This window comes from Peromyscus californicus, unplaced genomic scaffold, assembly GCF_007827085.1.
Source record: "Peromyscus californicus insignis strain IS unplaced genomic scaffold, ASM782708v3 Scaffold_21__1_contigs__length_65335640, whole genome shotgun sequence".
In the NCBI taxonomy this organism is placed as follows: domain Eukaryota; kingdom Metazoa; phylum Chordata; class Mammalia; order Rodentia; family Cricetidae; genus Peromyscus; species Peromyscus californicus.
This window is the reverse complement of record NW_026294514.1, coordinates 18,853,971-18,876,023: the sequence shown is the minus strand read 5'-3', so window position 1 is coordinate 18,876,023 and position 22,053 is coordinate 18,853,971. Positions and strand designations below refer to the sequence as shown.

The 22,053-nt window shown below is 40.6% G+C and overlaps 1 protein-coding gene across 2 annotated transcripts in view; it reads right to left on the bottom strand.

Annotated features, from left to right (window-relative positions):
- Pth2r (parathyroid hormone 2 receptor) overlaps positions 1–21,626 on the bottom strand; it is a 76,011-nt gene extending 54,385 nt beyond the window's left edge. The window contains exons 1-2 of one of the 2 annotated variants that reach the window (XM_052749704.1): positions 20,982–21,626; positions 4,782–4,884 (exon numbers count right to left, since the gene is read on the bottom strand). In XM_052749704.1, the coding sequence (XP_052605664.1) occupies positions 4,782–4,884; positions 20,982–21,056 (178 nt within the window). In that variant the 5' untranslated portion in view covers positions 21,057–21,626. The remainder of the gene's footprint in view (positions 1–4,781; positions 4,885–20,981) is intronic. The other variant, XM_052749703.1, reaches the window with a different exon arrangement.
- Between the last annotated feature and the right edge of the window lie 427 nt (positions 21,627–22,053).

Below are 22,053 nucleotides of genomic sequence, written 5' to 3'. Positions count from 1 at the left end.
TAGCCCTCTTCCTGAATGCTTGTGTGTTTGTTTTATTGATTGATTGATTGATTTCTTGCTCTATCCACCTAACTCCTCCCCCTTTAATTTTAAAATGTAATGATTAGGCACCCAGGAAACTTTCCCTGACTCCTCACTGATTGAGATGAGTGCAGTGTTTCCACAGGTCAAAATTATGCACCATTCTGAAGAATGTCTACCACTCCCATAAAACCATCAAGTGCACATGGTAAAGAATAGCATCTTATCCATAGTTTTCAGTGGTTACCACTGAACACATACAATAATATATAACTTCTGGAGAGACGCAGAGGACAGTGGTATAATATATAACTTCTGGAGAGACGCAGAGGACAGGGGTAGACAAGGTGATCTCTAAGATGTTACAACTTAACATTCACTGTAACATCATTGAAAACAGTTCCTTTGCCCTTCATGGATATCAATAATCATTTGTCCAAGTTCTTTCACATGCTATTTCTTGCTCATAGATTTGTATATGAGTGTTCTTTAAAGGTAAATTTAGAGTGTCCTTTGGGATTCTCTTAGAGTGGTATTTCAGAAAATTTCTCTTGGGAGACACATATTAAAACCAAATTAATATTAAAAATTTCTTCTCTCCTGTAACATGGACCATAAAGTAAAAGGGATAAATAAGAGGCCATAAATTATTCTATAGGGACATCAATCACTGTATTTAGGGTCTTATCTTAGAAACTCCCACTAACCTCTTGGGTTTTGATTACACTTGAGTAATGAAAGATAAGCCTAGGACATGATAAGGTTATAAAATTATATTGGCACTCCTACTCTAAAATCAGTATCCTCAAAAGAAGTCCCCAAACCAGTGAGTGAATGTAAAACAAAACCATCATTCCCAGAAGAAATAGGTTCAAACTCACCTAGATTTAGAGCTGAAATAAAAAACGGTGAGTGGAAAAATTCTTATCTAAAATTTTGTAACTTCAAGCCCACACTCAATACATTGTCTGAATTGAATTTAAGCTAAAGTCAAGTCAATAGTTCCTGTAGGAGTCTTGTACAGGAAAAAAAATCAAGACCTTGAATCCTTCATCATATCTCATATGGCATATAAGGAAATAAGGCACCACTGTAGTAGCCCTGGTTCACCAGCAAAGTCTGTAGGTATACAAATTAACAAACACAGAATATGAAATGCACGTCTAAGAAAACAAGAAGAAATTCAAAGAATATCAAAAGTGCAAAAGACTTAAAAGTAGGTTTATGGAGGATTCAAAATTTTTTAAAAGCTCAAAGTAATTAATAAATGCACGGAACAACTATCACACAATGCTAGACAGTGAGTTGGGTAACTAGAAATTACATTAAAGAAATTACCAAGACAGCACAGGGAAACTTAAGAAAAAGACTATAAATAAGACAGAAACCCAGAGAGGTAGTATGAGAAGCTCTCGTGTTTGTCTACAAGAAGTTCCAAGTGATACTACACAGAATGAGGAGAGAAATTTTTCAAAGACCAGTAACATTCCCCTCACCAGATACACTTGTGGTAGTTTTTTCATTGCTTTGACAAAATGCCCGAGAGCACCAAGATGGATAAAGACAGATTTATTTGGGGCCATGGCTTCAGGAGTTCCAGTCTGAAATCCTTTGCTCTGTTGATTCTAGGTTCATGATGAAGCAAAACATCATCATTGAGTGAACAAGTAGAGAATATTTCCCTCATAGAGGGGGTGGAGAGAGGAAGGAGGTAGGAAAAGGAAAGGGGGAGGGGTCGAGAGAAGGAGGAGTGTGAAAAGGGAGGGGGGACTCAGAAACACCCCTAATGACCTGCTCCCTCTGCTAAGCTCACCTCAAGTTTCCAAAACCTATCAAAATAGTGCTACCAGATCAGAACCAAACCTTCTGGGGAGACACTGCAAAACCCTTAAAAATCCTTCATAAACGCAGATCCTCGGGTGCAGAAAATCCAGTGACTTCCTGCCTGGATACAGAGTGAAACTGAAAACATAAAAGTCAGAGGGGAGCTCTTAAAAAGAGCTAGAGAGAAAGAGATCACCAACAAAGACTGAAAACTTATTCAGCAATGGTAACAACAGCCTCTAGGATAAAATACGAAATGATATGTTCAGACACTAACAGATACATCTCAACCAAGGATCATAGGTCCAAAAGTGTATTAAGATTGCAATTAAAAAAGTCACCTCCAAGCCAACAAAAACTCATAGCACAATGAGCACATTTCTATGTAAATAAATATAAAAAGAAATGAAAGACATATTTGAGGAAGCAGGGAAAACAAATAACATAAAATTAAGGTCAAACTAAAATTCTACATGACAATAACTTACAATCTGGAAACAATTGAAGTACCCAAGTCTGCTTTTGTTTTATGGAAAGAAGAAATAATGATAAACTTTAAACTAATTTTTTTTTCTTTTTAGTTTTTCAAGCCAGGGTTTTTCTGTGTCAGAACCCACTCTGTAGACCAGACTAGCTTCAAACTCACAGAGAACCTCCTGCCTCTGCCTCCTGAGTCCTGGGATTAAAGGTGTGTGCCAGCACCACCTGGCTTAACTTCCTAAATTAAATATATACTTTTTAATTCTATGGTAACTACTAACGGAATTTAACTACTAAAGGAATTTAGTATCCTGCCAATTAGCTACTGAGGTTGGAACAGAGTAGAAGAAAATACACAGAAGGGGAGCTGGGGAGATGGCTGAGTGGTCAGTTCCCAGCACCCATGTCTAGCTTCTATTCCAGGTGATCTGATGCCCTCTTCCGAACTCCCCAGGCACCAGGCACATATGTGATGACATACACATCCATGCAGGTGAAATACTCATATACATGAAATAAATGTATCTATTTTTTAAAAAAAAATAAGCAAAAGTGCTTCAATTAATTAAAAAGATTAGAGAGGGGGAAATGGAAGGGACCCAGAAAGAGTCCAAATAAGATGGTAGACTTAAATTCAAATGTTGCACATTTGCACTCAAAATTAAGATAATCAAACTAAACTATTTATTTAATATACAAAGATTATCAGAATAACTTAGCAAAAATTCATGTGTGAAGTGTTTACATGAAATGTTCCTAATTTGATATGGTGGTACACGCCTCTAATCCCAGCACTTGGGAGGCAGACAAAAGTAGATCTCTGTAAATTCGAGGCCTGCCTGGTCTACAGAGTGAGTTCCTGGCTATGTATCCTGTCTCAAAATAAAACAAAACAAAAAAAGATATTCCTAAGATTTAAGTGGGTTGAAAGTTTAATAAAATAACAGGAAAATACAAGTGCTTGTTTAAAATATATTAATTATTATAAATTTTCAAGATGAAAATTTTCTGGAGATTGGGTAAATAATAATGTGGATATACTTAATACTTGAACAGTAAATGTAGATGTAGACAAAATAGTAAGTTTAAAATTATGTATATTATATCACGTTTAAAACATTTTTAAAGGATTGGAAAAATTACACTTAACTAACAAAGCAAGAAATAGATTGGTGTTGGTTAATTAACTTTTTAATGTGATCATTTAGTATATATAATTTTAGTATTTCAATCAAAAGTATCTCTAGAGTTATAGAAGCCTTCTTTATATTGATAAGATGCTTAATCACTGGAAAATAAATTTCTGAACTTGCATATATTTAATCATATAGTTTCAAAGTCTAGGAGGTGAAAAACATCCAATGAACTGTTCAATGAAAAATTCACCAGCATGCTATTGTAAAAACTTGTATCTTAAGAAATAATAGGTCAAAAAGGTGCATGCCTTTAATCCCAGCACTCGGAAGGCAAAATCAGGCAGATCTCTGTGAGTTTGAGGCCAGGCTGGGCTACAGAGTGAGTTCCAGGAAAGGTTCCGAAGCCTGTCTCAAAAAAATAAAAAAGAAAAAAAAAAAAAGAAAAGAAAAAGAAACAATAGGTCAAGTGATCATTCTGAGTACAGAATATATGAACATCATAACTGGTGAGCTTAACCTGGTGGATTCTATAAAACAGTGGAGCACATACATTCGTTTGAAAACCACATAGATTGTTCATGAAGACTGGCTACAGTAAAAGCCATTAAGTCTCAGCACACTTCGACAAGTCACCATCATGCAAACAACAGCCTCTGATCATAACAAATGGAAAAGTCAGTCACAATTTTTGAACATTTCAAACCAGTATAAGCAGATTCTCATCTGCAAACTGTCTGAAGTATGGCTTTCGGGACATTGTTCCATCCAGCTAGCTGGGACGCAGGGGGCTCAAGTAAATCAAGCCCTACTTCTGACCTGAATTTAGAAATCACTGAGCGATGACTCAAAAACTCAGGAAATGATCATTTCCTGGAAATTATCATTTTATTTTAAAAGTTTTCTGTAGGACATGGCTTATGGACTGGTCTGAAGTGAGATCACAGCCTGAGACTGTAGACAATATCCACAGGGGCAGAGTCGACCCCCTCCGAGCTTATTGCACAGTCAAGGGCAAGCCAACACGCAGGCTCCCCACAAGCAGGCAAATCCAAAGAGGGGCCAGGTACGCACATGCCCAGTTGGTACTCCCAAACTCATGAACCGGACAAGTCATTCCCATCCTAGGAAAGGGAAGTACGCGTTGGTAAAAAGGTGGAAGAACGTCATTTCCTTTTCATACTTTCCACATGGTAACACAGAGTGACTGACGAGGATCTCCCTAGCACTGGGAGCACGGGGGGAGACGGACACGGGGGACTATTTGAAATTTTGTGAAGAGGGAAGAACACAAAGAAAAGACATGTTTCTTGGCATTATTACCTCCTTCTTGGAGTTGAGTTGTGATGTTGAGCTCACATTGCACTTTAGCTTTCATAACAAGAACAATCTGCTCTTCTATGGTGATGATGCCATCAGAATCCAGCTGTGGAAGCAAATGAAATGCCATTATTCCCCCAGCATCTTAAAAACAGGATAAAGATCTCACTATTTCAGTTCCAATCAAGCTAGCTGAAACAGTCCCTTATCAGAATACAATATTGTGGTTTGAACATTCACTGTCCCCCTAGGGCTCATGAACTGATTATTTGGTACCAGATGATCGTGCTACTTGGGGACACTTTAAAAACCTAGAAGACTGGGTAGAGCTGAAAGAATTACGTCACCCAGAGGTGGGTTCTTAGAAGTATATTATCCATGGGCACTTCCTATCTCATTCCCAACTTCTTGTCCCCTCTCAGCTTCCTTGTTGACCATGACATGAACAGCCCTACTCCACCACATGGTTGTGCTGTTATGCTGTTTTACCAGATTTCCCAGGGGTCAAGAAATCATATAGGTTGAATCATTTGAGACTGTGAGCCAAAATAAGTCTCTTTGTTCTTTAAGTTTGTTTTGTCGGGGTTTTCACAGCAATAAAAGGAAACTAATATGTAATTCAATATTATCTTTTTGGGTAATTTTAATTGCAGTACCAGAAAATGTAAAAAAGCTCTAAATTGTGATTAGGTCATTATAAATAATGTAACTAGAAGAAGTAATAAACACTGAAAATGCCTAGCATATAATAAAGACACAATACATTACTAATTCTTTCACATTATGGCAGTTATGCTACATAGAAATAAAAAGATTAAATTCAGCTCTACCGATCAGCAAAACCTGGACATAACACACATCTGACTTTGGGTTTATTTATCTATGAAAGAAATAGGTTATTCTAAATTATCTCTATTCATCTTCTTGCCTTAAAACTGGGAACTTTATAATGGTGAGATATGCACCCACTGCCTGGACTGGTCCACTCTGGTGACCAGTCTAGTGAATACCCTAACTGTCATCATAGAGCCTTTGTCCAGTGACTGATGGAGGCAGATCCAGAGATCCACAGCCAGGCACCAGGTTGAGCTCCAGGAATCCAATCGATGAGAGACAGGAGGGATTCTGCAGGTGGAGGGGATGTCGAGATCATGATGGGAGGACGTGCAGAGATGACCGGCCACACTAGTGGAAGCCCATGAACTGTGGACTGGTGGCTGTGGAGCCCCCATGAGACTGGACTAGGCCCTCTGGATATGGAAGATGGTTGTTTGGCTCGAACTGTTTCGGGGGCACCCAGGCAGGGGGATTGGGATCCATCCCTGGTTCATGGGCAGGCTCTTGGTAGCCTGGTGCCTGTGGTGTGACACCTTGCATAGCCTTGCTGCAGTGGGGAGGGTCTTGGACCTGCCTCGGCACAGTGTGCTGGGTTCTGCTGACTCCCCATGGGAGACCTTGATTTGGGGGATGTGGGGATGTAGGGTGGCTTGAGAGGGAGGGCTGGAGGGTGGGAGGAGAGAGGTGATGGGATCTGTGGGTAGTATGTTGAGTGGGTAGAAAATTTCTTAATAAAGAAAAATGAAAAATAAAGATATGCACCCACATATCTATTATCCATTTGGTCAGTATTTATTAGTTTCATATGAAAACAACGTGCTTTGTGAAGGAAGAAAGAACTTAATATCAAGGGCATTGTAAAAGCGTTATTCCTAAATTATTCCTGACCTTAGAGTGACATGAAAATGATAGCATAGTTAAAATAGGAGCAATCTTCCTCCCCAGTGTCTATTACTCCAAAAGCAACAATTGCATCCACAACGAAGTGTCACATTTAGAAAAACAGACGGGCAAGTGATCATTCGTAACTTAACAAAGTATTGAATTCCAATGTCAGAGACTTAAGATCTAAAAGAAGCCCTGATTTGATAGGATGTGTTATATTGGAAAGTTCATAAAGTTGTCACTGTAGATATAATTTCATAATATTGAAGTGCTCATGATTACAATGTCCTGTGTATTCCATTTTCAAATAGATATGTTGATATAAACTAGACCAGTGCTTCAAGAGGAAGCACTCTGGAATTTTAGGACCAATAGGGTAGGCATACATTCCCATATTCATCCCAGAAACCACAACTAAAAACCCTGGAATAGAGATAGATAGACAGACATAGAGATCGATAGATAGATAGATAGATAGATAGATAGATAGATAGATAGATAGATAGATAGATGATAGATAGATAGATAGATAGATAGATAGATAGATAGATAGATAGATAGAAAGAAAGAAAGATAGATAGATAGATAGATAGATAGATAGATAGATAGATAGATAGATAGATAGGTAGGTAGGTAGGTAGACAGGCAGGCACTCAAACAGACAGACAGACAGACAGACAGAATTAAGAAGCTTCTGAGAGGTGAATCAAAGAAAGCACACCAGACTGGGATCTCAGATCCTGGAGAATAACACAGTAGAAAGCTACTTGCATTTTCTTTCTGACTTACACACCATAAATGGTCAGTTAAAGTGGCTGGAAACTCTGAAATACTAACAAAGGTAAATTGGCCTCAAGAAAAGCCTCTGAACCCAAGGAAGGAAAAGGGCATCTGACAAGACAGAAAACCTACAGACATTGGTAGTCTGACCCCAGGCAATTGACAGCCAACTGTGGGGCACCTAAACGTGTAGCCTAGCAAGGCTGTCACAGGCAACCCTATGATCCTCCACAGTGGTTTGAGAGACAGGAAAAAAACAGAACACTATCCTTAATAGACTTCCTTTTTCACCCTCGCTATGTGCATGTAAATAAAGACCGTGTTGGCAACCTAGGAGCAGGAAGCATTCAATGGAGTGAGAGATGGGAGGGTAGAGTACAGAAAGAAATGTAAGGTGGGATGTCAAACACTAAAGACATTTCAAAGTCACATGAAAACCTATTCCTGCAGAAGCTTCCTTATACACAGTTTAGACAGAGTTACACAGTAAAGCTACTAGACACCAGAGGCAAAAGCCCAGTGCCAGGAATGGGTTACTTCTTCTGGAGCTGTTGGCCAATATGGTCCCACAGATTCACAAATATTACAGGTTATTGCCAATGCTCTTGGTTATCCTCCAAGCTTGACAGTAAGACCCTGTTGCTGAAGACAGCATGTGGGTCAACATGGAGAAGTCAAACTGGTGCTCACCTGGAAGTTTCATCCCTTCTGTCTTGTTTCATAGTGCTAGAAGGTTCTATACACACTAACAGAGGAGAAAAGCAATCACCCATCTTACTCAGTTGTGAATCCTATGAGCTACAATAATATCAAGCCTGTCAAGGCATGTCCACTAGTACAATCAATAGTGGCATCATGGGAGTGGCCAAGCACTTTACAACTGGATTTAAAGCACATTCCACAAGATGAAACTGACATCTGACACAATCAATAAGACCAAAAACCTGTGGTTTGACAGGCCCTAGGCCCTAGGGAAACACCTACTACTAAATGTTAAATGTACTTAGTATTAAACTGACCTTTAATGACTTATCATTGTAACTGTAGATTAGTTCGTCACTCAACCCTCATTATAGACGTTTCTGTTTGTAGTAGAAGGTGATTAACACAGAGACCACAACTAGTCAAAGTGCAAAGAATGAATGTTTGTGAAATGCTCGGCCCTAAATGCAACATCTCTATCACACCCCCTACTCTCAAGGCTCAGGGATCATGCAGAAGAGGAAGTGGAAAGAGTGTAAGACCCAGAGGCAGTAGGTGACCTCAAGGAAACAGTGTTTTCCAGACACAGTCAGTCAGTTGTACATATAAACTCAGGTTAGCAGTTTGTGACAGCATACACAAGGCCTGTATGAGTTCAAACCAGATGAAATCCCAGCATGATGAACAGAGATGGGATCAAAGTCCCACTCCCATCTGAGGAGCTCCTAGCAATTGATAAATGCTGAGTAAGAGAGAGTCAGTTTTCTTTAGTGGTATGGCTCCTGTTAGGTTGGTGTGATGGTTTGAAAGAAAATGGCCCCCAAAGGGAGTGGCACTATTAAGAGGTATGGCCTTGTTGGAATAGGTGTGGTCTCATCAGAGGAAGTGTGTCACTGTGGAGTCAGGCTTTGAGGTCTCATATATGCTCAAGCCATGCCCAGTAAGATAGTCTGTTTCCTGTTGCCTGCAAGATGTAGGACTCTCAGCTACTTTTCCAGCACCTTGTCAGCCTGCACACCACCATGTCTCACCATGATGACTATGGCTTGAACCTCTGAACTGTAAGCAAGCCACCACAATTAAATGTTTTCCTTTATAAGAGTTGCCACGGTCAGGCTATCTCTTCACAGCAATAGAAAGTGTAACTAAGATGGTTGACCATTATGGTGATATTTTATTTGTATTAAAATATTATTTGTATGTTAATAAATAAAGTTGCCCGGGGGTCAGAGCTATTAGCAAGCCATAGGAAAGCAGGGCAGTGGTAGCGTACGCTTGTAATTCCAGCACTTGGTAGGCAGAGCTGGGTAAGTCTCTGTGTGTTCAGGGATACAGCCATTATTGGATACACATGCCTTTAATCTTAATACCAATCATGGAAAACCTGGAGGCCTATACAGACAGGCTGTGAGGAGGCGGTCATGTGGTTGGGTTTACAACCAATGAGAAGGCAGGACAGGAACTCTATATAAAGACTTTAACACAGGGGTAGCTCTGGTTTGGAGAGGTAGGACCACCGCAGGAGGAAGGGTAAGGTTTTAGCTCTTAGCTCTGACCTCTTGGCTTTCTTCTTTGCATTGGTTCTGTGTTTATTATTTAATAAGAAGGTTGGATACATCTACAGACCATGTTCCACATACATCCAAAACTATATGAGTGGCAGAGATAAGACTTTGTGGGAATTAAAAAACTAAATAGGATACAAAGTTGGATGGCTAGGGAAGAGGGTGGAAATGGGAGAAACTGGAGGAGGGAAGAATAAAATCAAAATACATTTTATAAGACTATCAAAGAATTAATTTAAAAATTAGGAAAAAAAGAAAGCAGCAGAGGGCTCTTCCTTTTGTGAGGGCCAGCTTACGGTCTTGAATGCATCTTGGTTGTGATATCTCATTATAATTTTGTTGTTACCATTGATGTAAGCTGGATAAAGGATATATTGTTTTTCTTTAGTATTTTTTACAAATGCATATAAGTTTTTAATGATCACAAAAGGTTATTTAAAAAATAACATTCCTTCCTAACAAAATAGCTAGAAGAGTTTAAACGTTCTCACCCAAATATCAGAGGTGATGCTGTGCTGATCACTATGATTTGATTAAATACATGTTGCATACATGTATGAAAACATCACACTGGGCTTGGAAACACAGTTCAATTGATAGAGTGCTTTCCTAGCACACACAGAGCCCTACGAGCAATCCCAGTACCCCATCAGCCAGGAGTGGTGGTGCACACTTATAATCCCAGAACTTGAGAGGTTGAGGCAGGAAGATCAGAATCTCAAATTCATCATTGGCTATCTGGGCTGCAATGAGACCCTGTCTTAAAAAAAAAAAACATATAGTACTATAACCTATAAACAGTACAGTCATTACATGTTACTACTATATTTTAAAAATATTACCTCATCCTAGTAAATTTTCCACAAGATTAATATTTTAAAAAATTGCCAAAAGATTATTACTTAAGAAGCCAGGATTATAAAAATGTTTGAAATATGAGTATTCTATAATTTTGCAAAACCATCTGCCTCATAAAGTTCACTTTCTTGTATGGATATAACAATCTTAGAAAGTTATAGTAATATTCACACACCAAATTTGACTGACATTGGAAATGATTAAAAATGTGAATTCTCTTTCTGAATAGTTTGATAATTAATTGTATATGTCAAGTTAAATGGACCATGGAGAGTCCAAATTAAACACTGTTGCTGGTTTCCCTGTGAAGATGTTTCCAGGTGTATTCAAACTTGTAGACTCAGTAGACTGTCCTCCCTAGGTAGATGGCCCTCCAACAACCTGCTGAAGCCCTAAAGAATAAAATACAAGGAAAAGGGAATTCATCTCTCTCTCTCTCTCTCTCTCTCACACACACACACACACACACACACACACACACACACACACACACACACACACACGCACACACACCTTGCTATTAAGCTAGGACAACTCATCTCCTCTTCAGTATCTCTAGAGGTTGACGTCATCAGCCGTCAGCTCTCCTGGTTTGGGGGCCTGTAGGCTTTGGCAGACTTTTACTGCCAGCTCTGCTGGGTCTCTTGGTTGCAGGTAACAGATCCTAGTGCTCATTCCACGGTGTTCAGTATCTTCCTCATAATGATCTTTTACGTAGACTCTGGTGGTTCTGTCTTGCAGCAGAACTCTAACACTGCCAGACATAACTGTTTTACGTAGTCCAAGAAAAAGGTGTTATGGTTTGGATTCAGAACATCTCCCAAATGCTAATGTGTTGAAAGCTTGGTTCTCCAGTTAGGGGTACTATTGGGATGTGGAAACTTTAGGAGGTATACGTGTAAGTGTGTGTGGTGTATCATGGGGGTGGGCAGAGGTTGACATTCACTCTCTTCCTTAATCACTCTTCATTTATTTTTTTGACACAAGGACTGTCATTGTGCCCAGTTAGCTGGACTGGCTTGTCAGTGAGCTCCGAGGATCCACCTCTTTCTACTACCCCAGCACTAGGGTTATAAATGTGTGCTTACCACAGACAGCTTTTATGTGGCTGCTCTGAATCCGAACTCAGGACCTCATGTTTATGCAGCAGGCACTTGGCTTCCTGAGCCATATCCCCAGTCCCTGTTCTTCTCTTGATTTTTAAAATTTCTTGAGTTTTAGATTACCAGGTGAAAAAAATGTTAATTACAGAAGAAGACATGGGGTTCTCATCTATCCCCAAGCTGTTTTCCTTTCTGTCATGTTAATAGAGTATATTTGTTCTAAATGATAAATTAATATTGACATATTATTACTAGTTAACGTTCACACTTGTGCATACATATTCTTTATACAATTTTCTCTTATATTTTAACTTAATGTTGTCTTATGTTCCAACATTTCACCAAAATGCCACAGTACAATTCATGATATTTTCTTAGGATTTTTCACACTTACTAATTTTTAATTATCTTCATAGTTTTGAGGAGCATGGAGTAGGTATTTTACATTAAGTCCTCAGTTAGGATTTATTCAGTGTTTTGCTTGAGACTGGACATACATCTCAGATATCATATAATTGGAAGTATGTATTAGCTTAATATAAACACAGATAAATAGTAAATGGGGATGTAAATCATTTTGGTCTTGAACTCAGATTCAGACAAACAAAATCTTTTTAGAGCTGACCCTGTATTGATAACCCAACGAAACCTGAGTCCTGTATATGTCAGAACTCAAAACCTCCTTCTGTTGATGTGGAAACAAATGAAATGCAGTGGACAACGTTGCTGTGTTTGCTCTGTTACTCGGGGTGATTCCTGATATGCTCTACAACTCCAGGGTTCACTCCATTTGGAAACGACAACCAGACAACACTCAAATACGTTATTCAAGTAACATATTTGGAAGTGGAAGACGACAGAAGCGAGGTGCCATTTGTAAAGCACCATATCAACAGCGCCTAGAATCAATATGCTCCCCTGTGGATATTAACCTCGGTCTTTCTTTTGATCTTTATTCAAGCATCAAAAACATAAAACTCATTCCTGTCCCTCACCTGTGCAGAAGTAGGTGATTGGTCATATTTGGATGTCAGACTACAGTTTGTCAATTTTTGATTAAGTGGATAAAATGTTTTAAATAAAGCTTGAGAATTGAAGTTATAGCAACTCAAATTTACTTATTATAGTGAGAATGATTGTAAGAAAATATGCACTGGCTTTATCAGCTGACAGAAGATGTAAAACATATAAGAAAATAAATATAATACAATGGCTATTGCCTATGGAATAGTTAGGAGAAATACTACAGGACATACAACTATATGAGGTGTACTATAGAATTATAGTTAACTGTAGCTGGCACCACTTATATCAAGATTGTAATCTGTAGAGTGAATTCTCCTTCGGTTTTAGTTGTGAAATTACTCCAGGTGACTAATTAGATAAAATGGCTAAGTAAAAGGTTTTCAGTACTAGAACACTTCAGAAATGTGAAAGTGATACATGATTAAACTCATCAATATTTTGTATTCCCCATGTGAACCATTTTCAAAAAATAATACACAATAATGCTGATATCTAAGTGTGGCTCTTACACTGCTCAGTTCTATGTTGACTCAATCTGCTTCACCGTTTCCAAGTGCTCGTTTCTTAAAACTTTAAAGTGCTCTCTCTAAAAACCCTGTTTTTCTTTCTACTCATCAGTGATATTTGACTGTTTCCAAATGCTGCCGGCCGGTGGTTTAGTCCTTAGAGTCTCTGTATCTGTCACTTCTCTGCAACGGCATCTGGAACAGCTACGACAGCATCTCAGGTGAACATGCCCAACTCAGCCCAAGATCCAAAACAATGGCCCTCAGCTCATTTGGAATATAACCTAACAGTCTGAAATGATCAGCCTCTGTGTTGTACAAACATCCTCCCCCAACCCAGCCCCGCTGTGTGCGTTGTGGACAGTAATTAGTTTTAATACACAAGACCAAAATGTTTCATGTTTTGTAGTTTTATCAAGTAGGCTCTAGAGAAAGGAAGACACACATGATTGGAACCAGTGGAAGAGCCATGAAAAGAAAAGAGAATGAGTATATAAAGCAGGAAAGTGGTCGTGGGAAGTGAAAAATGCGTTCTGTAATGTCAAATGAAATGTAATGTATAAAATCTCAGATATCATATCATTGGAAGTACGTATTAGCTTAATATAAAAATAGATAAATAGTAGGTGGGGATGGAAACCATTTTTGTCTTGGACTCAGATTTAGACAAAAAAAAAATCTTTTTAGAACTAACACTGTGTTGATAACCCAAGAAATCTGAGTCCTTTATACGTCAGAACTCAAAACCTCCTTCTGTTGATATGGGAACAAATGAAATACAGTGGTCAGCCACATGCTTGTTGCAGCCGAGTTACTTCTGGAAGTTGTGGACTCCCAGGACAACTTTGCAGTGTTTGCTCTGTTACTTGGGGTGATTCCTGAGATGCTCTATGACTATTAAGTTCATTCCATTTGGAAATGACAATTAGACAACAGTTATTACTATCCAAACAGGGTTGGCCTAATTTGAGATGGGATCAACTGTCAGGAAGATCATTTCCCTCAGGCAGTTAGCAGCCAGAATTTGAGATTACAGAAAGTCAGAGTGTGGGCCAAATGATAGATGGGTACATAACAGCATGAAAGGCCAATGGCCAGTGCCACCCCTGAAGCAACACATCTGCCATTAGAGCACAGCTGTGACATCCTGGGGGAAGGGGGAGACTAGGAAAACTAGCATGTCTGATATCAGTCAGCAATGAGAAGGCCATTTTGAACAGAAGCACTGACATAAAATCACAATTAATAATATGATCACTAAACTATAAACTTGTAAACAACAATGGAAACTCTGTATACCTGCTATGGTATAAGCATATTGATTAAGAACATAAAGAAAACATCAAAGTATATTCTACCACCAATACTGCAGCCAAAATATACAAAAAAAAGAAATCTCATGTCAAAGTAATGCAGGAGAATGGTAATGGCTGGACTCTGTACTACACCAAGGCCTGTGGAGAACCACGCCACTCATTCTTCTGTATTTATTTATTTATTGCTCGACCTAAACCCCAGTCTTCTCCCCCTCCACTCTCTGCCTGTAGGATGTACTGTATATAGTCACGCACTTTGTATTAATATATTAGAAATCTACAGATCTGTTTCATACTGTTTATACTGTTGGATACTTATAATCAAAACTTTTACTCCCGGGTATTGGATAAATTCAGTCTTATTAGAAAATAAACAAAAAAGGACATAAAGAAAACTTAACATGAGAACTTGTAAATTAAATAGTTTTCTATAGCCTTTCATAGAGATGAACCCAATAAGGCTACAGGCATCACTCAAAGTGCTCGCTGGGCAATTGTGAGGATGGGAGTTTGGATACCAGCACCCAGACAACAAGGAAGGTGTCATAGTCACACCTGTAACCATACTCTGAGCAGAGAAGGAGGATCTCGGGGGCTTGCTGACTTTGGACCCGGAAGAGACCATGGAAGGCCCAGGTCCTAGGAGACACCCTGCTTCAAATGAGAATGTGTAGAGTTATAGAGAAGAACACCTTACATCCTCTCTGGCATCTACAGGTGTAGCCAGGGGCATGCATACACACACATAGGCATACACTCAACACAGACACACAGATGCCCGCACTCACACAGATACACACTCCCGCACATAGAAGCACACACACACACACACACACACACACACACACACACACACACACACACGAAGTAAATAAGTGCATACATTTTTTTAACAGCGAACCTAGGAGCTAAGCCTTAGTCTCCCCAATTTCCAATATAAAGATGTAACGACTGCCCTTTGTGAGTGAAAGGGAAGAAGGCAAAGAGAAATTGTTCTTAGAATAGTTTAGATATCTGAGAAATTTAGTCAGCAGTTCTGGGAACCAGCAAAGGCTTCCGAAAGAGGGAATCTATGTGTTGTCAGCAAAGCCAGGTCCAAATGAGGGCAGAATGTTACACCTGCCAATATTGTGAGGTGTAAGTGTCATTTGGGACCCAGACTTTTATACAGACAGAGGGACAAGAAACAGGAGGTAATAACTTGAAGACAGGACACAGGTTAGGTTCACGTCCCTCCTGCTGAACTGCCATCACTCCAAGTTTGTTTTAGGCACTGACTCCAATTGAGAAGGATTTCTAAAAATGTTGAACATGATCTTTGGGGGAACACAGTCCAGTATCGTTCCCAGAGATTCTCACAGTCTGGAGCATGAGAAGCCCTCCCGGTACCTGCTGGGTTGAACTGTCATGAGCTGTCACAGTATTTTGGTTAGGGAAGGTCCTCTCAGTTTTCTAGGATCTATACAAAGAGCAAATATTATATTGTTTTTGAGGTAAAATTGTGCCAATTTTACAGTTAACCAGGTAATGTGAGGAAAATCCTCAGCAAGTCTATGGAATTTGTAATGAACCTAATGATGCTGGGATTCGGTTTTGTAATTTTCGGTACAAGCTGTCCTTGCTGCTGAACAAGATGGCTATAACGGCTTCCTGGTTCTCTGATCTGTCTTCAGGGTCAAAGAGGGAAGTCGATTGTTATGGTTGGTTTCAAAAGGAACTTACTTGTCACAAATTAGAATCACTTCGGTAGGGAACCTTCAGTGAAGAATTATCCTGACTGCCTTAACTGATGTGAGAAGACTCCACCCAATTGTGGGTAGCACCTTCCGGTAGCAGATACAAAGGGCTGGCAGAAGGAAGGTTACTCATTGGCCCTTTGCACCTTACTTCGCCTTCCCTCTGGCAGCTCAGTTGGTTTACCTTTGCTGATAGCAGAAACATTGTTTCCAAGCTTCCATTGTAAAGCAAGAACCAAGGGACTCCCCATGATCCTTCCAGATTTTCAACACCATCTTGGGACTGCTGAGGCACCTAGCTTCAAGGATCAAGCAAGGACCAGGTCCGTAACCTCTTGGGGTGTGATTCAGCTGTTGCTGCTATTTTAGCATAAGCTGGGGTTAAAAAATCTTTAATAAATATATGTATCCATACCATTTGTTCTGTTCCTCTAGAAAACCCCGACTAATGCACTTATTAATCAAATACTCTTAATAATATAAATTTTATAAGAGCCATGAGTAAAATGGCTAAAGGATCTGATTGTTATCGGAAAGAAATAAAGAATAAAAGGAGAGCATTGCAGATGGAAGGAACGGCCTCACAGTTTCTCTCTCATGCCAATTCAAAAGCCTGCAGCAGCTCTCCATCTCAACCAACCGCTTTTTATTGAAAAGAGCTTGGCTAATCCAGTCAGGCGAAAAGAAAGAGCTGGTATTTTTATTTTCATCTTGTTTGTCCATTTTAAAAATAAAGACTTTCGCATTCTGTGCATAAATGATATTATCACCGCCATTTCACGGTGGGGGAAGAGAAACTCAAAGGAGAAGAAATGAAGTGATTTAAAGAAAAAATAGAGCAAGAAAGACTAACCCAGAGAGGTGACAGAAAGAAAATAAAGAGGGGGGAGAAAAGATACCCATGTTCCAGTAGCTGACCAACACAGCTGGAGCCAGAGGCCAGGAAACAAACAAAATGTAGGGGTGCTGACTGGGAATGTTATAGATCTAGTCCCAAGGAACTGAGAAAAGTGCTCAGACATTAAAAATGACTGGATACATTACAAAGAAAAAAGCAAAAGTCTAACTCCCTTCCATTCCTCTGCCTCTGGGCTACTAGGGCTGAAGAGATGACCTGCACAGAAATCCATCCCACCAGGGACAGGAGGCTTCCTTGTCCTTTGAACAAGAAGACAGTTGACGAGAGTCCTGGCTGTCGGCGGGAGGGCAAAAAACAAACCAACTATTCTCTGCTTGGCTGCGACAGGGCTTGCAGCAACCTGCACAACAGGGACATAATCAGCAGTCACATTTCAACTTACTAAAAAAAAAAAACAAAATAAGTGTCCTAGCTGCCTATGTCCCAGGACTGTCCTCATGGGTCTATCTACCAATGATGGCTCCATGGCAGGTCTGTCTCTCCCAACTCTCCCCAGAGGTTGAGGCACACAGTGTATGGTGACTACGTGTATTGATTTCTTCACTTCCTCCCTTACCTCCCACTCACAATGCTCTATCCCCCACATACCTCTCTGTGGGACACGAACTTTTATCTGAACACGCCCACACAGTGTGCATTAGTCTTAACATATGTACGTGGTATTTTCTCATTATCTCATCTCTGTCCCATCTCATCCTGCTTTGTGATCTCCTCCTGCTGGCGAGAGCATATTTAACGCGTTGCTTTTTGCTGTGCACAGTACTCCATTGCGAACACTCGCATTGTGCCCAGTTCTATAGCAGCACAGACCTGCTTTGGTGCCCAAAGTAGACTAAGGTGAGAAATCCTATGGGCTACAGCTCTGGAGTGAGCATTACTGGGACCACCGGGCGGGGAGGGGGTGCGCATACTTTAGCCAAGCAATGCCACCTGACCTCCACAAAGAGGGCACTAGCAGGAGATGGGAGCTCTGAAAGCCAAAGCCAAGGTGTAAATCATAGTGCTTTAATGGCAGCTCACTGCATTCGTGCATCCTCTGACATCTCTTCGCCCACCCTCTTCATCTATAAAAACGTAAGTAATGTTGGTGCCTATGTCATGGAGTTACTGTGGGAATTAAATGGGACACCAAAGTGTTTAGCACAGTGTTGAGCGTTTAGTGACTAAGTAAGTGGAGGCATGGGTTATCTGGATCAGCCCACTAGGATGTCTGACCTTCCAGGAGACTAAATCTTCAGGATAGGTGAAGAGAGCTCACAGACCCCTGCCTCACTGCACAGAAGGGGACAATAAAAGCATGGAGATCTGTACACAAAGGTCTGTACACAAGTATTTCCCGAGGACTAACTAGCGCAGTAGAGAAAACACAAAGCATATGGTGGTACTTGCTATCATATGATCATCATGGCTTTAAGACATGCGCTGCCAGGCTCTGTAATGACATCCAGGTTATGAATGCATGGGTCCTGAATTGGACCTTGAGGCAAGTCTACGTCTTTACAAAAACGACCGCAATCTTTATAAGAATCGATAAGCACTGGCCCATGTTATCTATTCTGTGATGAGATCCAATGTCAATTGACAATTAAACATTTGTTCTATACCAGCCCATTCTACTTAGATAAATCTTGTTTGGTGTTTTCTCAACATTTAATAATTTTTGAATTATATGTATAGCTGTGAATATATTCATCACTTACTTGGCACTCAAAGGTAACTCAAGACAGGTGCATTTTTTTTCATAAATACCTTGTTTCTTATACTTTAGCTAATAGAATTAGCAGGTAACACTTGGATAAATAATACCCACAATGTGTTTCAGCTCTATTCTTCTTCCAATTAACTAATGAAATGTCAGAATATATAATAGCCATAAACTAATGTAATAAGCCAAGAATTATAGAATTTTAAAAAAAATCCAATATAATTCTTTCTGAGATGAAAAACTGCAGGTCAGAGGATGTATAAATATGTAAAGGTAACTTGTTAGAACCTACAGTTTTTCTTTAAAGATTACAAATGTAGTACATACTATGTTATCATCCTGTGGGTGCCTAATCTTACTACAACTTCTTATCTCATGGCTGGCTGATAAATGTATGGAAGGCCTGTACTTTTCTGAAGGGAAGGGAGAGAGAATGGTGGGGGCAGGTTGGGGGAAGGGACTGGAAAGAGAGGAGGGAGGGAGGAGAAACTGTGATTGGTCTGGGAAAATTAATAATTGATTAATTAATGAAAATGACAAAAGAAAAAATTAGTCCTATATGATTCTTTTTGAGATAAAAAAACTGAAGGTCAGAGGATGTATAAATATGTAAAGGTAACTTGTTCAAACCTACAGTTTTTTTCTTGAAAGATTAAAAATGTAGTATATAGTATGTCATCATACTGTAGATTTATGAATTCAGAGAGAGAGAGAGAGAGAGAGAGAGAGAGAGAGAGAGAGAATGAGAGGGAAAGAGAGAGAAAAAATCAGTGTTAAAAGATAATTCCCAACCAGGAGGAATTTCAGCACCCAAAGACATCTGGCAATATCTGCAAATATTTGCTACTGTCACAGTGAAGGTCAAGGGGCTGCCACTGGCTTCCAGTGGACAGAGTAAAGAGCCCTGGCAGAGATCCCTGCACTATAGGAGACATCCCCAAAAGAAACGGGTATGTGCCCCAAAAAGGCAGTAGTGCTCAGGCTGAGGGTCCTACTTGTTTTATTGAGAGCAAAAGGCAAATGAAATATTCTACTCATGATTTCACAGAGACTCATTGAACTAAATAATGTCTCTCATTTCTTGAGAGAAGAAACCTAGAACTCTGAGTAAAAGAAAGGGTCAGAGCAGATCTGCCCCTTATACAAGATGATAGTGGTTTTACATTTTATCCAAATACCTTATTTGACAAAATGTAAGAGGCACCTTGGAGATCACCAGAGTCCTATAACTCTAATGGGAATTTACCATCCAATCTAGAAGGGTTTCCCACAGACACGCTATGGAAGCTTCTTTCAAACTTAAAAGAACATATTTTTAAGTGACCATTGAGTGACATACTACCCATTTGGTTTTCTTTAACAGAAGTAAGTCTCCATGAAACGTCCTGATCATGCAAGGTAAAGACTAGTATTTCTCAGGGCACGTATTTCCTAGGAAATCTTCTGATTTTATGTGGTTATGACTATGGCAGATTAGTTATTTTTAACTGTATCTTCTGAATAATTAAAATTTAAGTTGGTCATTTAAAAGTCAAAGACATTGTGTTAAGTACCACAGGAACGTATTTATGGGTGCATTTAACTGTCGAAGGAAAGACTTTAAAAAAAAAATGAATTTTTATTTGACGGTCAACGTGCGCCCTCTACCGAATCAGAGCGATATACCCGCAGGTCTGTTTTAATTCACAGGACCCAACCGTCAGAACCCCACTGCAAGCGTCTTCCTTTCTAGTTCATCCGAAAAAAATAAAACTGTGAACTTTACATATTCTTTGACTTGAAAAATAAACGAGGATGAAATTTTCCTGCACACTAAAGAGGCCCATTGTGAGAGATCTCCCAGAAAACCCCTAAGAGACAATGGCAATAGGAAAATTACAACGACCACCGCTTCGCAGCCTAAGAACCTAGCGGTATTTGTATTCGGTCTAGCTCCTTTGCTTCTGTATCAGAGAGGGACAGTCACACTTTTACACTGTACCATCGATCCCAGAAGTTTTAAGCTCTCAAACACGATGGTGAATTACAACAGACAAAAACCGCTGGGGTGGTTAAGGCAAGTACCCCGGAGATTACGTGGAAGAACAAAGTTCTTCCCATTCCAGCTGTGCATTCCCGATCCCGAACGCCAGGATGCTGGTCCGACGCCCGGAGCCCAGGACCTCCCGTCTAAAGAGAATGCGGGCGTGTGGGAGCGCGGTGCGATGCCCGAGAGAGGCTTGCATCCCAGGCTGGAGAAACAGGCGCCAGTGCCCCAGCTCTTACCTGAGCTCGGACCAGGAGACAGCTGCGGAGAATCAGCCACCCGCAGACGTAGGGCAACGCCTCCAGCCAGGCCATGTCCAGAACTGCCCAAGGCACAAGCAGCGTCTGCGTCCTTCTTGGCCAGTACCGGGCAAACTTGTAATGGGGAGCGAGGCACAGCTGGGCAGCTGGAGCGCGGGAGCCACCGGCCGGGATGCTCGGGTCTGGCCGCCTGCACCCCTGAGTCTGGGAACCCGGGTCCTGAGAGCCTCAGCTCCGGGTGGTCCCGCCTTCCACCGTGCACAGCCACGGGGAGGCGGCGGAGGATGCAGGCGCGCGTCCTTCGCCAGTCACTCAGTCCGCAACCCAGGAGCCCCGAGGCCACGCGATTCCCGAGGCAGGGCTGCAGCCACGCTCGACTCTCACTGTGTCTGCTTGCCTGCACTGGGTTCTGAGTCCCCACGCCATCTCTGGGCACGCCCTGAGTCCTAGGAGGAGTGGCCCAAAACTTTCCTCCTTCCCAAAGGCGTGCTGACCATCCTGTAGGGTCGGTCTCTGCAGTTGTCCGCTGCACAATCTACAACCCTCTGAAGTTCTCTGATGTATTCTCTCCTCACTACAGTGATATCCCCTAGGTAGGAAGGGACAGAAGCAGACAAGCATGTGAGGGGTGTGAGTGTGTGTGTGTGTGTGTGTGTCTGTGTGTGTGTGTGTGTGTGTGTGTGTGTTCCACGCAAATTACTAATGAAAAATCAGAATTTTGATGATAAACGGTTTCAGTCCTGGGAAAGCTCCCAGTCCCCAAAGAAACGTTCCAGTTACTTCTGGCAGCGTTTTGCTGTGTGGCTCTTTGAGTTCTTGGGTTTTGTCTTTTAGTAATCCAAGAAGACACATTCTGGCCAGCATCAGGACAGACTGGTGCAGTAATATGCATATTTCTTCCCTCCAGACTGTCTGAAGCACTGTCGTGATTGCCCTCAAACACACAGGGTTGTGTAGATCGTCGAGGATTGTCTTCGGTCGTTTAAACGCAGCCCTTAGCAAGGTGTGCTCAAAATGGAGGCTTATTGAAAATACTCGAAAATCAATAGCT